General features: G+C 40.2%; 1 protein-coding gene across 3 annotated transcripts in view; it reads right to left on the bottom strand.

Annotated features, from left to right (window-relative positions):
* gria3b (glutamate receptor, ionotropic, AMPA 3b) overlaps positions 1 to 16,360 on the bottom strand; it is an 80,781-nt gene that overhangs the window by 33,886 nt on the left and 30,535 nt on the right. For all 3 annotated transcript variants that reach the window (XM_019268480.2, XM_027282562.1, XM_010736194.3), the window contains exon 4: positions 5,100 to 5,287. In XM_019268480.2, the coding sequence (XP_019124025.2) occupies positions 5,100 to 5,287 (188 nt within the window). The remainder of the gene's footprint in view (positions 1 to 5,099; positions 5,288 to 16,360) is intronic.

Below are 16,360 nucleotides of genomic sequence, written 5' to 3'. Positions count from 1 at the left end.
ACACGTGAGAGCTTGTGTTACTAGAAAACAGTCGGGGTCCAAGTAATCAAGGAGCTTCGAGGTGTTATGTGCCAAATTTCGTGTTATAACTTCAAAAATCAAAGAGTGCCGAAGAACATTTATTCAGGTTTTATTTCAGTTCGCACTACCTCTAGTTACACCTCGGTTTGCCAATGTGTTACATGAGCATACAAATGTCAACTGCTGGTTCACAGGGTGCCAATATTGTTCCCTTTTTTTCCACTGTGTTATCCACAACATTATGGATTGAGGGCTGTTTTATTGCTGACATTCTATCTGGCAATCTTCCGTCCATTCTCTCCCTCCTCCGCAAGATTTCTTCCCTTTTCTTGAATTTGATATAACGCAAAGATTTCACATTCTACAATGCATCCAACTGTGGATTTATTCCGAGTTCTTTATTCAAGAGCAGAAAGAAGGATATGGAGGAACTCCAATTCTCTATGGGGAAGCAATATGGCCACCCTTCATGCCTCCACAGGCGGCAGAATGTTGTTCTAACAAATCCCCAGATGTACTTCTCTTTTTTTTTTTCCTCTTTCTGTGAATCCTTTTCACTTCTTATTGTTTTTTTTTTTCCCCTGCATGAAAATGCAGCTTTGCGGCTGGCAGAGCGCTCACTGCCTGCCTGTCTTTGAACAGCTTGCGTGCCCTGGGCCTGTCCCAGACGCCGTTCTTTTTTTCCCCCCCTCCTTTTTTTTGCCTGCCTCTCTTTACACTAGTGATGAGCAGGTTGTTGCCTCTGAGCAGACTCCAGCACAGAAATCCCTGGAGGGAAGTGGGCCAGGAAGGCGCATAAAGGCAGATATTATGCTATATGTGCAATCGTATAAATGGATCGGATTAGGCACGAGCATATGTTGAGTCCAACACACACGCAGGGATATGTACATACATTCAGAGACCGGCATACATATATACTCTGAAAAATCACCATCATAAAAAGAAGTGGCCATACAAAGATGATTATCTTATAGTCAACCATGGTTCTTGTTTACACTGCCCTTCTTTAATGCTACAGGCATTTTCTCAGCGTATATCATCAGAAACCTGGATTCAATGGAACACATTCGTTGGATGAGATTCAAAGAGCAGAGCTGGTGGAGGCTCTCCCATTTTTGTCGTCAGGGAAGGATTGCCATTGGGTTAATTTATCTGCAGTGCAGTGTATTGATGGAGAAGTCCCATGGCCGATAAATCCTGAGTAGTTGTTACGGCATAAAATGATAATAACCCGGGTATGGCATTTTACTCAGCATCCCGAAACAAATTTGTTGGGAGACCTCTCTGCTTTTATACAAGCAAACAAAGCTGCGCCTGATGCAGCAGTATGCAAATCCGTTTTCTTAGCCTGTTTGTACATCATGTCAAGTGATAAATGGACCTAATAAAAGTGACAGTCAGCTCGGTGTGTTTATGACTGAAGGTATTTTTCAGTATGTATGATAAGCACCACACCTAAATATAGGTTGGAGCTGAGAGCTGAAACAATTAGTCAATGAACTAATAAAAAAATAACTAATATTGCATAATTGTTTCAGCATTTTAAGTAAGCAAAAACAGCAAATATGTGTTGGTTCCAGCTTCTTAAAGCTCTTAAAAACTACATTAAAATCCAGTATTTCTCTATAACATTAAATTCATGACTTAATACGAAACAGTCAGGGGTAAATTAATTATTTGCTAATAGTTTAACAGCCAAAAATCCATCATCCTAATCTTCTTCTGCTTCATGAGGACTGTGTGTAAGCAAACAGCAAATAAATGTCACACAATTTTGAAATCTTAATGTTCAACTGTGGTGCACAGAAGTAGTATGTGACTTCTTTTCCAGTAGAAAAATGACTGGAAATAATGAATCGAACCCCTAATTGAAAAACATACAGTTGTTGGGACACAAAAGTGCTTCAGCATAAAAATACTGTGTATTTTTATGTATATAATAATATATGATGTAAAAGTATGCAAAATATACTTAAAGTATCAAAATGACTTGCACTTGCTATGCCTTTCATATCACTGAATCATTATCATTCCTCATGAATTCACAGCATTTTAATTACTGTGCGGCTAACGTTCACTTTAAATTTTACTTTGCATACATAAAATATTTTGTTTTGTAGTTCATATGTTTTGAATTAACATGCTAAAGAGAAGTATTTATAGTCACAGTCAAATAAAGGCAGATGAGAAAAAAGTGAAGTCCTCTCTTCTAAATTCGAATAGTGCAGAGCTAACAAAGAACTGAAATACCTCTGAATTGTAATTGAGTAAACATACAACCACTGGATGTCCCTTTAACCATTCAGCAACATTATTCAAACACATCGTTATTAAAAAACCTCCAACAGCGCAAACCTCTAACGGAGCAACAAAGACCCGGCAGGACCGAGGCATCAGCAGTGACTGGATCAAAAGTGGTGCTAATGAAGTGCAGCACGGAGGGTTTTCTTTGTGTGCCAAAATTGTACCAAATTGTGAAATCTCAACACTTGTCTATTGAAGATAACTCTACACTCCATGAACTTCATTGCCTGCTATAAAGACATTCATTCTGTGGTGGGATTACTCCGACTGAAATCATAAAACTAAGCCACTGAGGTGATTCCCATTTCCCCCAGCAATCAGCTAGCTGGATCTGTCCTGCCTCATGATCCCCTCTCAACAGCAGTGACCTTGACGGATTGAAGCGACACGTCGACACACAGACACACAGACACCGACCTCGGCGCACAGGTTCTGTTCAAACTCTCACCCATGTCCCCCAGAGATGAAACTCTATCTCTCTACAATCATTGGTTAATAGAACTACAACAGCAGGTAGAAGCAGCAGGTTTCCACATAGCTGATGGTGTGATTGCCCTCATGGGAGACCGTCCATCCCTGTTTCAATTTATAATGGTATGACCCAGTAGGGGTGCGGCTGCAGAGTGAAGTCCAGCAGCTTCCATGAATACCCCGTGACTCATTCATATTGGCAGAGGTAGCCAGATTATTTCAATTAGCTCCAACCTAAAAAAACAAAAAACAAAATCCCATGCTGAGGTTGTCACTGAAACAAGGGGCAACATTGAGCACGCTGCTGCTTTGAAGGTTAGCTGCAGTAGAAGCTTTGTTTTTTTTCCCCCTCCTGCATTAAAACAAAGTTTAGACAGAAAAATGCATGATGATGATAAGTTGGAGGCGGAGGAAGAGAAAGAGCTCCCTCTAGAAGAAAACAAGAAATAATCCATTAATGGGAACAAAGACGGAAACACGAGAACATCAAACAGATTATTTCTCTGCATCCTTATTATTGTTTGCAAGAGGGGAGAAAAAGCAATTAAAGGCGCAGCCGTTAATACGGCTCACATGTGATTTGTAATGAATATTCTAAGCTTTCCTTAAAAGCTGATGCATATTCCTAACACAAAAAGGAAATAGATTTTAGTATAGGCTCTGGATTGTAAAGGGAGGAAATTTGCAGCACAAGAATTAAATTAGACACAGCAAATTAATACTAAAAGCCATTCTGCTTTAAACTATGACTCTGGGATCAAATTAGATTCATAAAAAAACAAAACAAGTGAAACTAACAGTCGTTGAGGGGATATTGTGAGGCAGAGAGAAGCCAATATCTAAATGAATGTTAACGAGCAGAATCCAATTCAGGAGCTGATTGCCTTATAAGCAGGAGGCAGCAAGCACCGAGGTGTAGGGTGGAGCGGGGCAGACGAATGGAGGAGATGCATGGCGTAATAGCCACTCATCTATTCATGGTAATTGTGTTTCCCCTACTACAAGGACTGGTGGACCTTTCATTTCCTCCTCAGGCAGTGGATGTGATAGAGGAACGGAGAGGTTTGGGGTTGTTAGAGGAGGATTAAAATGGATGCATCATCAGTGGTCTCTCCAAATGGCTGGTCACGCTCAGACCTCTCAACCTCAGGCTCTCAGGCAGCTTCAACACACGCTGATTTTCAAACAAGCTGGCCTCAAACTTAGCAACCAAACAACACCACACTGGGCTCCTCAAACAGGTAGGATTACTGCCTGTGCCTAACAGTCAACCTAACACACTGTTCAAATTTAATGAGCGTACGCAAACTCAACTTGCATCGGGAAAAAACAAATCAGTTAGTCTGCAAATTAGATATGAGCTCCTTGTAAGAACTCCCATAAAAAACAGGCAGTAGTACAAACACTTAGAAGAAATTTGCACACATTAACAACATTCTTCAATAAATGATTCCCTGAATTAAAGAGGCACTCTAGGAATTTAATCTTGCACTTTTGTAAAGCTAAAGCACTCACATTATAACTTTAAACACAAAAGTTTAAATTCGGAGAAAAAAGTTCACATATTATCATTTTTAAAAGAGTTCCCTGGTGCGACATTAGCATTCAGTAAGAGTTGTCCTGAGTCCAATACTTATTTTTTTCTGTTTCCACCAACTATTGAGGGAATAGTTGCCAAAAGCTGTTCACTAATTTTGTCAATGGGCTTATTGGTGTTGAACAGGCATGGCATGGTTTAGATCTTCTGATTTTTCTGAATGCAGCTGCCTTAAACATTATGATAATGAGAGAAAAGTTGTGGGCCCTAAAACCAAAATAAAGTCTTAAAAAATGCAAAAAAAACTCTGTGGTCAGATGGGAATTCTCTGTGCGGTTTTCACGGTAAACAACACCTTTTAATTCAGTACTTTTTTTGATACTAAACAACATTAGAGCAGCTTTAAAATCAATGCTCAAGTTAACTTTTTGCCCCTACCAAATTTCCCATAATACTACTTTTGTTAGATCCCCCTGGCCTCCACAACCACATCTTTAAAACTTCACACACACTCTTTTATATTGACATGTACTCAGCCCAACTTTAGACAACTCACAGAAGACATGATGCAACTGTTTTAACAAGCTTGGTAGCATCACTATGACCGATGATTTGACTTTGGCCCTTGTTGTTTGGTAAATTGAATCTGCTTGGCAATTATATGACTGAATTAGAAAGCACAGACAGAGCTACACAGACAGTGTAGGCGTCTGGTTATGTAATCTACAGGCTTTAGCACATGTACAGTGAGTGTGAGCCTCACCTGTTCCAATATGGTGTTGATCCTTCCCACCTCGCAGTCAATCACAAAGCGCTTCTCCTGCCTCCTGTCCATCTCCTCAATGATGCGCTTGAACTCTGCCGCGTCTGTTGTGCTGCTAACAGAGCGGGCGGTCACCTGCCAGTTGTTAGCCACCGCTGCCTCCATGATGGCCTGCAGTATGGAGAAACCTGGGAAGAGGCAGATGTGCAGAGAGAGAGTTACCCAGAGGATTAGACACGAGACAGAGACTGGCACACAGTAACAGTTATGCAAGAACAGAGTGGCTGCTAATTTATTCTAGAGAGGTTTTTGCTTCAATCCAAAGGTTAAAGGCCATCTCATTACAATCTAAAATAGCATTCCAAAGTCTCCAGGCCCACTAAAATATTATCTAGAGTCTAGACTTTGTGTGCCAGTGTGTAAATGTGTGTGAATTTACATTTGCATACTGAGAAGGCAATATCATAATGAAGTGAGTGGGACAGAAATCGTATCTTCGCGTTATTAAAAGATCAGCGGGTGACGTTATTGCGCTTGGCATCAATTAAATTATGGCATTTAGCTCAGCCACATGTTAACTTTGACAGCATGGTGAAACACATCGTGGCGCGTGTCTCCTTGGAGGATTGTGCCAACTCATTTAAAGATAAAGACAATGAAAGATTCATCCAGGCCAGTGGTAAAAAGAGATCATTATGCTACCAGAAGAATGGAGAATGAGTCCTTCTAATGATTAATTCACACGTGAAATATTTTCATTTAACAGAGCGCTCAGAAACACTATGGTCAAATCACATACCACAGAATGAATAATGTAGTCCTATTTCTGGAGGGATAGATTGCACATAAAAATGGCTTAACTCTACCGATGTACAACGGGCGAGAAATGAACATGAAGGTTATTAATATAAATCAAGCACACTGCTGGTATTTCATTAAGCCATTGACAATTGCAAACTGTATGTACAATAAGCTTCTTTGCCCATATCTCCATATATTCATTTTTCATCATACGTCATGTGGGAAACTGATAAAATGACGGGAGGAAAAAAAAATCTTGCAGCAACTGCAAAATCTGGCATACATTTAGATATGTACAGATTTTATGTGACCATTAATATTGTTGTATGTGATTGGGTGTTATGCAAATTGTCTCACGCAGTCTGAGAAGTAGTCTGAGCAGCACCAGGCAAAGTAAACATTTGTCATATATATATATATATATTTATTTATTTATTTATTTATGTATTTGTACAACGTTATCTCTATGAACCGGCTGCAGACTGCTAACAAAGCCAGCACAGAGACCAAAGAAAGAACAACAGCTATAACAAGAAAACCACTTTGTGACTCTCTTCGTTTCTCTGCTTTTTCATTTCCTTTCTTTTCCATTCCATCTGAATGGTCAAGCAGCCTTTTTCTTGACTCGTAAAAAGCTCCTGGGACCGCTGCACAGTGCGTGTCTGCACTCCAGCAGATGATCTTTTGGTGAACGACGGCACAGCGAGTAGCGAAGACCAACGCACAGTGTGTCATTTGTCCAAAGAAGCAATGGCTCACTGCCTGGAGGCATCAGCATGCCAGACCTCAAGGTTATCGGGCAATCCAGCGATCAGGTCACATCTCCAAGGAGTTCGGCCTACAGTTTATGAATGTAACTTGTAGCACAACACTTGAGTTCAAATGGAAAGTTGAGGGCATGTAGAGGTATACATATAGTCCCTTTGTGGCTCCTGGGTAAGAGAGATGTTTAAAAGTAACAACTGTGAACATCTGAAGTGAAAAACCATGGGGCAATAAGAATATGAAGGAATTTTCTACCTGGACTACAGCTACAATTTCCTCTGAGTAAAAAATATCTAAAGCTTTTCTGAAGTATGATCATTTTTACATGAGCACAGCAGCAGCAGTCTCTCATGTGCTATAGCTCCTCACATCTCTTCTACCTAAAGCAAAAGTTACAAAATGAAGGTTTGAATAACACGGATACATTATTCATCTTCCTCAGGCATATGCTCAGAACCTCACCAACCACAAGCCAGCTGGATAGCATGGCAGTCTTCCCAGCAGTAAAAGCTTCTCACATTAAGAGATGTCATGCAGATTAACTGGGTCAAAGTGGTCTCTGTTGGTTCGGAAAACTGAAGGGAATACGCGACTGGTAAAGGTAAAAATGCAGATGAACCATTTAACACAGAGTAATCACATTGGGTGTGCGACATGGCATGCATACAGGTTTAAATGATGGGGTGGATGTTTGAAAGTATCAGAGCAATCACTGATTCCTGTGCTGCTTGAAAGACACAATAACATGTCACAGAACATTTTAAATGGCAAAAAGAAATAGAAACGCTCACAGGGGATTGCTCTGGGGATTTGGGCTTCATATGTGTGAGTATCTGTAGGTTTCCAATTTCCATTTCTGAGGTCTGAGGTGCAAGAAAAAAACATGAATTATGCTAACTCTTATATGAAAGAAGGGAAACAATGTCCTGTCAATCAGATTAGAATCACACAGGGCTTTTATTTTGAAGTTGCTGATTCGTGCGCCGCTCCCCTCCTGCTGCCTCTGGCAAACCCTGAACTGTGTTGGAACAATTGGATTCATTTAAGATTCACAGACGATTCTATGCCTGCCTGGTTTTACATTTGTATGGAAATTAAGAGATGAAATCTTGTGGTGGTAAATAGTTTGTCCAGTAAAGGATTACTCCTGTTTTTTTTTCTTCTACATTCAGCAGAAAAGTTTGCTTTCTGTGATTTAGACTTCAAAATCGAAAATGAACAAAATCCTTTGAGCACAAACGTAGTCTGACAGCGGCAAGATGGACTGTATCTCTACAAGACAGAAAATCTAATACATAATTTTGTTATTCCACGCTTCATTGCATAGATTTCCACCTGTCTTGGACCAGAGTCCATTTCAGCTTCAGCCAATCAATGAACTCACGCTCCTCAACATAAGTGCTTTTGCTGGTATTTATTTACAACGTGCAGAAAAGCCATAAATCCCAATCTCTGTGCCTCCAGGAGCCCTACAGCTGTGTTACATTTAAAAATGTAATACAGTCAACTACATAAATTACAACAAGATTTGTAATCTCACCACCAGCAGTTGGTGGCTTCTACTGATTATGCTCCTCACAGCTAATCATGGAGTTTTCACATGTTGTAACACAAACAATGCTATACATGAATTTTACACTTATTTACTCCAAAATTGTATAATTATAATCTTTTAATCTCTAATTAAATTCAGATCACACATCTTTTTTTTTTTTCTTTTTTTTTTAAGATATCTTTATTAGGGGCCGCAGGTCGGACCCGAACTCACTGCTCAGCCTTCGTACATGGGGCGGATGCTCCACTGACTGAGCTGATCAACACCCGGGAGCACACATCTTTTGTAGCTATAAGAGTATGCCACCCTGCATTCACTACACACTTAAGCTGGGTTCACTTCATGGTTGAGACAGACAGGCTGTGTAAGTTATGAGTTATGACTCTACTGCACTGGGCTTATAATTGCATATAATTGCATTTTTGCTACGGTGGCTCACAAGAGCAAATGCATTACAATGGAGGAACATGCTGCAGCTACAGAATCGCTGCACATCTACTTAACACAACAGAAGTTCTCCAGGCCTCTAGGGGGAGCACTACGTGGAACAGCTTGTTTTTTACAGATCGAGAGGGACCAGGTGATGTGTTTCTGTACATAGATTTGTCTGTTTTGTCTAAATGTTTCCTTTCTCTGCTTCCCGTCATTCTTTGGTCCATCTTTTTCACATTTTCTCTCGTATTCATCACCCTGTTTCCCCCTCTATATCATCTCCTGCTGCATTTACATGCACTTAATTTGTTATCGTCTCTCTCTTCTATTGACTGTAGCATGTGTTTTCACGGTTTGTGTGTTTTTATTTTGCATTGTTTCTGTATTTGCAGCATGTTTGCTGTTGATGTATTTGTTTTGGATTTCTGCAACATATATATATATATTTTTCATTTGCAGCAGGTCTCTGTTGTTGTTTTGGTTTTGTTTATGAATCTGCAGCACGATTTCTCCTGATGAAAATATTTTGGACCGTTGTGGCACATTTGCCCTTGTCAGCCATCATAGTTCTCCACATCGGACACAGGGCCCAGCAGTGGCGTGTTTATAGTGAATCCACGATACCTGCGACCAAGTACGTGCATATATCCACGAGTTTGCACGTTTTCTCCTGATGAAAATATTTTGGACCGTTGTAGCACATTTGCCCATGTCAGCCATCATAGTTCTCCACATCGGACACAGGGCCCAGCAGTGGCGTGTTTATAGTGAATCCACGATACCTGCGACCAAGTACGTGCATATATCCACGAGTTTCTGCAGTCACACACACACACACACACACACACATACACACACACACACACACACACACACACACACACACACACACACACAACCTCACAAATACTTGACACGGTGGCAGTTGTTAGCCTCCTACTTCACAAACTGTGTTTGCAAAGAGTTTTTGTGGACCAACGGACAAAAAACTGTTCTGTGAGAAAGTGATGACTTTGCGTTGTACTCCACACTCCTAAAGTACAAGGCAACATCGTGATCATCAGCGCCCTCACAGACTGCAAAAGGTGCTGTTTATAATCTGCTGGTGTAAGTGCACACGAAATAAGAAGACTTGTACATTTTTGTTTCTGTTGGCCGATATTTCCATGAAGCGGGTCAAGGCTGAACTCAGATGTTTGAATCTGCTGGAGCTGAATGAAGATTGCACTGAAACAGAAAACAGGTGCTTGAATTTGTTAAAGCTGGAACATATTTGGGCTGCATGGAGGTCAGTTTCTTTTATACATTTTCAGTGTTTAAGTATAATGTTTGTGTATGTTTTTATTTCCTATAGAGCTTTGTGACCTTTATGATCACCCAGAACACACATCCTGTCATGAAGCCCTTCACAGAAACACAATTCCAGTCTCTGTCTTACAGCCTTCAATTGCAGGAGACAGGGATATGTAATGTGACCATGTGCTGGAAAACCTATCTTGTAGTGAGAGTGGGAGTATCATTGGTTGTGGGGTAACAGCAACTGCAGGGCCGCGGGCTGTGTGTGTTTACATTTTACATATATTTTTTTGAATGGTGTGTTCCAGCTGAAACAGGACGTTAAGCGTCTCTTTAATCTCAAACACACAATTGAAACAACTCTGCAGTTTGTGGAGCAGTGCGTAAGCGTCTGCGATGGATGAAAACTCAATTATTTCTGCATTTTCCTTTAAATCTATATCAGAACATTGCAGAGTCTGCTATCAAATCCCGAAGGAGCCTAATGACGCCCTGTGTGCTTATAAATCAGAGCTGTTGCGAATGAGATGCTGTGGCAGCGTAGCATACAGCTGCAGAGTGGAGAGCCGCAGTCCTCTTCTCCGTTTGTGAACCGGATCTTAACAGGATGAGTTTTGAAGCGTCACCCGTGGCGGCTCAGCAGTAATTGAATTGAGTTGCATCTAATCTCATTGCCCAGCTCCTTTGGTTCCCTGCCTCTCATTAGGGTACGGTGCAGAGTGTCACAGGCCTCCATCTCTCTCTCTCTCTCTCTCTCTCTCTCTCTCTCACTCACAATCCTCTCTCATATCTCACAACTGATCCGGGCTAACTAGGCAAATCAGAGAAGCCATATTGCAAAATTTCTCTAAGCATGCACCTCGACATTTACCATGACTGACTGTCAGCTTTAGAGCCACACCACTTGCTTACATTACACTGAATCATTCCACTGTGTCGTTGTTGGTATTACACTAATCCACATCGCTAGAAATAATGAAATGTTAGTAAATACCGTATCACCATCAGTTATACTGCATTACATAATAAACAAAGTGAACCACAAGCAACTACTACTACTAACTAAGAGCAAATATTGAGACATTAATATCACAGAAACTCATTTCTGAAGGATCAAAATCTAAAGCACACACATGAAAAAGAGGCGGTGGCTGCTGAGCCAACAGTAAATGTGTGCTCTCCCCTCTAACTTGCCAATCCTCGGGTAAATGAGGGTCTGTGGTGGGTCGAAACGCCCCGCCGAGCGCTGTCCAGGGTCTCAGTGGGCATCAGAAACAACTGAATTGAGACCACAGAGATAATGGCTTTAACTCATAATTGTTGGGGTAGCTTGAGACCAAACTTAAGGTGGAACATCTGAAGTGTAGCGTGAACTTTAGAGATGCCCCTCAATGATGTATATTACTATATAAAGGATTTCCTTAAAGGGACAGTTCACCCAAACTTAATTACTGCGTGGTATTGAGTCAGGTGGATTTTTGTGCAGATTTTTACACAGAAGAAACTCCATTAACCTTCGCTGTACTGGGAACCTTGCACGGCTGCACTTGTGAGACTCTGTCAGACAGAGCTTTGTGTCTGTACGTCCAAGCACAGTGGTTTGACATCATCATCCTATAAGGAACTACTAGCAGCTCGCGTCAGTTATATCGAGAAGTATCAGCCAGAAGTATCTGTGAAAGTTTGACTATGTTATGTGGTTTGCTGATGTGATGAAGCACGACCTTTTTCAGCCAGATGGTTCTGTGTAACAAAACATCTGGCACAGTCAGGTTACTGTACTAGAGGAAGTCTTTTATTTCTTAAAAACATGGACAAATAAAATCAAAGCATAGATACGACTAGGGGAAGATGTGAAAACATGAATTATTAATCAGGGTTGGAGTACCGTATTTGCAATGATAAAGAGACGAGAGTTTATTTTTTAAGGTCTCTCACAGATTTTTAAAGATTGCGATGTTTGTTTGAACTTGAAGATGAGGGATGTAAGAGCCAGTAAAATACATGTTTGGATTGATGTCATTGAAGTTGTGAACTCCTCCATGGTGTGAGCACTCTAGAAATGTCTAATGTTGTCAAACTCTGACTTCTAATGAACTGCATCTTTATATGTTATATTAAAAAAATATATATTTCCAAAGATGCTTTGTCTCCATTGTGTTTTGATGGAGCCAAAATAAATACTTAGAGTATTTAGGGTCTGGTAAATGTTTGCCTCTGGGCTAAGTATGCTCACAGGGCTTCAGGGATCCCTCCAGTGTTTATGCAGTGGAGATCAAAGTCTTGGACTTGGATAGAGAGGGAGAGAGAGAGAAGGCTTGTCCTCTCATTACTCATCTGGAATAGATCCACAATTTATATAAAATAGGCCGTGATTTGCTGGAATTATATGACCTGTGCTCTTGACTTCTCTGCAAACTATATATTGAATAACAGGCAAAATGCAGTCAGTGTTGGGATGCACTGAAGAATGAAGCGAGGCTCTCTAAGCAGCTGTAAAGACGTGTAATTGAGGTGCCTCTGAGTAAAGTGTTTAACTCCTGACAATTAAACAAGGAAGAATATATAGACGTAAAAACAGGCCCATTCAACTTATGTACTCTAAGGAGGGAAAAAAAATGTTATAGCTGATGTAAAACCAGTAAGAGCTACAATGTGAGCCCCTCCCGTCTCCGTCCTACAGGAGAAGGAAGCTGCAGACGTTCACCTCGATGGTGGAAACGTAGCATTTACCGTGAAGCAAATACCAAACTAGCCTCAACAGTGTGCAGCCGAGGCTTTGACGCGGTATATTTACAGTAGGCCTATAACCGAAGCAGTCTCACTGCCAAATGTTGTCCTAATCAAAAAGACAGCGCATGTCAAATCAAACAGGAGCAGCATGCTGTCTGTATCTTTAGAAGCGCATGCATGCAGGATGGAGGAGAGTAGCACTTCTCTCCTGTGAAAATCCACCCACAGACTTTTCAGAGCTTCTCCATCTTTCCCTGTCTGTCTTTGTTCCCCGGTCTCTCTCTCTCTCTCTCTCTCACTCACATCGCATACTGTGACATATCAGCACATATACAAGCGCGGGCACACACAGAATCCTGTGTGTGTGTGTGTGTGTCTGAAGGGATTGATCAAGTTCTCCAAGAAACTCTCCAGGCGGCCTTGGTTGATCAGCTGAAAACTGAAGGAAAAATAACTAAACGGGAAGAGAGAGTCGCCTTTTCACGGGGAGAAAAAAAACAAAGTCCAAATATTATTCTGCTCTTGCGTTTTCTCTTGAGAATGACATATATATTTTATTTGTTGTTTCTACAAACAAATTGGCCCCATGACATGGTGTAACATCAAAGCAATCAACCTCTACTATGGCTGCTTGAAGCAAAGGCCAGGACATTTCTTTATAATGAAAAAAGAAAAAAAAGCTCCCAGCTGTAATTTCATGGCTGCTGAAGCTAGCAGTGGGTAGGTGGTAAAATGGCTTTATTCCAGGTTCAGTTAAAAGAGGACACTGAGAGAGCATAGAGGTTTATTGTGAGCTTATTGTGACAGACGATGGCACTCGTATCACTTTTTTTCTTTTTTTAAGGCGCAGGTGCTTGACTTGTAGTTTTTCAAGGGGTTACTGAATTACAGAGGTTGCTGCTGCACGTTGAACTATCTGTATATTGGGATGTCACTTTGCCAGTGATACCAGTTTATGTGTATGAAATAAAAGGAGGAAAGAAAAAAAAAGAGCCAGTGATGCATAGCTTCACCCGTATTTCTTTAATATTATTTTTCTTGTGCATTTTACGGCTTCTCTGATGTGCCCTTTCTTGTCAGCGTGTCCAAGCTGATTTATTCTCCTGATGCATGCATAATTTAGTTGTTATGAAGCCGGCGTGAAGGAGAGGGCCACTAAAGCACAAGAGGCATACGTGTGTGTGTGTGTGTGTGTGTGTGTCTGTGTGTGTAAAATCTCAGCTGGGTGCAGCTGATGTGCCATTATATTGGCTGTGATGAGACCACAAAGCCAAGGAAACAGGCTGCGGTCTATGATATAGACATGGTTGCAGTTGGGAGCTGGTATTCACACTTATTATCTCACATTGTGAGCCGAGAGTGTAAATCAACAATTCTGGGTGACAATATTGCACTTGACTAGACATTTATTTGTGTGAAATGTGTCAGTATGGCGTAAATATTACTTGCATAGCAAATTGAAAGAGAAAAAGCAGCTGATGGGTTTTTAGTCTCAGATAGAGAAACAAGTCTGTTTGTTCATCCTCAAACTACAACATAAAACACAAACTACAGGGACGCTGCACATGACAACATGTCACCATACCTTTGTAACTGGTTATGCAGCCATTTCATGCCTGTCTTCATGTGTTTAATCACTGTCCTTGGTACATTTGGTTTTGTATCACATCACCTTGATTTGTTGTGTTGTTTACAGCAGGAAGACCGATGCCAAAAGACTACAATCAAACCAAAGGACAGAATTGATTTGGTTTGTCATCAAAAGCATTCCAGGAGAGCAGCGGGAAGCATTAATTATTTGACTCTTTTAGGGAACAAAGGCAACTGTCTCTGGATAGCCAATTAGAGGGATTGCTGAGGGAAGGGGAGCAAGGTTCACTTTAGTTGGAGCGTGTCTGAGTCTGCCTGATTGCCCACCCTCATATCTGTCTTCTATCTTTCTATCTACAGTAGCTTGGCAGGAAGTAGAAGAAATGAGGCTAACTATGTGCGGCCATCCGATTCTCCCATTGACAGGCCTATTGGCCCTGTTGGCACATCACTCTGCCAATTGTGCCAGGCTGGAGTTATCTTGTCTGTGTGTTTAACAGCCGATCAACAGCGTCTATTGTGAGTTATGAGGGTTTAATACAGATCCAAGTGGCCTTTGATTGATGCGACCAAATTATTATCAATCTGATAAATGTCTGTTTGTTTTGGCATGTTTGCAAATGATTTTCCATCCACTGACATGAGCAGTAATTACAGAGGAAAAAATCACACATTCAGTCTCACCCCCTTCCATATAATTTAATAAATGAGCCCAAAACTCAAACTTAAAGTATCAAGTATGTGAACAAGACATACATATGGTCCATTTGTAGACTTTAATACTGACTTCACTGGTTATTAAAAAAAAAGTAAAAGACTTGACTGCTAAGCTTAAAAATTACATCATTATAAATGATGGTGGTATTAAAATTGAAATGGTTTAACAAATTGATTAAAATAGAAATAAAGTAACCTTTAAATCTGACTGAATATCAAGACCTGTTATGAAAGAGAGACCTTTAATATACTTGAATGGATGTGTTAGGACTGTATTGATTAGTGTGCACATTAGTCTTTCAAAGAAGCAATAAAGTCTATTGCTCTCGGCGCGCTCAGGTCAGTTCTCATGTTTGAGACATTGGCTACATTGTTACTGCATGTGACTCTAATGCTATACACCAGCCACGCAGCATGTCAGCGCTGTGTGTCCTCTGTCAGTATCACGCTTGTTCCACTCAGTCATTTTTGTCACATGCATCTTCTGACTGAGCCAACAGACCCTCAATACACAATAGGAACTTTAAATCTGAATGCTGTAAATTACAAAACAATTATTTGTTGTTTTTAAATTATTAAGATATTTGTATCTATAATCTTTTTTGATGCACTTACTAACCAAGTATTTTAGATGGAGGTCTCCATTAAACTTGTCTTTTACTACTACTCCATGATTAGGAGTTTTAGTTACTTTGGAGAACATTTTTAAAGAGAAAAAATGTACATAACAATAATCCAAAATACTTACCGAACACCACATATTTGCATATTTCACAGTTTTTTATGACAGACAAATTATTTTTGTTAATTTGTTTATTTAAAAACAAACTAAACAAAACCAAATTTAAAAAAAACACATCATTGCTTCAACTGTGAGACACCTAAATTGGTTTGTTGCCTGGGCGACAGCCGCCTGCATGAAAATGAAGGAGCCAGTAACTTTTTTTAGAAGGTAAATATATATCTCTTAAGGGACAGGTTTGGTATAGCGTAGTTATACATATAGTTCTGTGTAAAGGAACACTGTAAGAACTTTATTATTAGATTTTCTTTATTTTCTGCCATAAATTTAATTTTTATGACATTTTGACATAAATAAATACTGAAGAAAAGCCTGCACACACTTTGAACACTATACAGTATGTCAGAATTTGCACACATTTACATATTCTATAAAAAGCTGATCAATACTGTACATGCTCGCCTTATTGTTCCAGATAACTTTGGTTAATTGACTCTGCTGCTCTTAGGGTCATTGCAAATATTGACAGAGCGAATGAAAGAAATGCCCTGAGGATTTTTTCTGGACGGAGAGCTACAAAACAGCTCCCACCTGGCAAATTTGTGTTCAAAGAACGTTTGATTTCCTATA

This window comes from Larimichthys crocea, chromosome I (assembly GCF_000972845.2).
Source record: "Larimichthys crocea isolate SSNF chromosome I, L_crocea_2.0, whole genome shotgun sequence".
Classification (NCBI taxonomy): Eukaryota; Metazoa; Chordata; class Actinopteri; family Sciaenidae; genus Larimichthys; species Larimichthys crocea.
The sequence above is the reverse complement of the archived record's forward strand: the minus strand, read 5'-3'. Positions and strand labels throughout refer to the sequence as shown.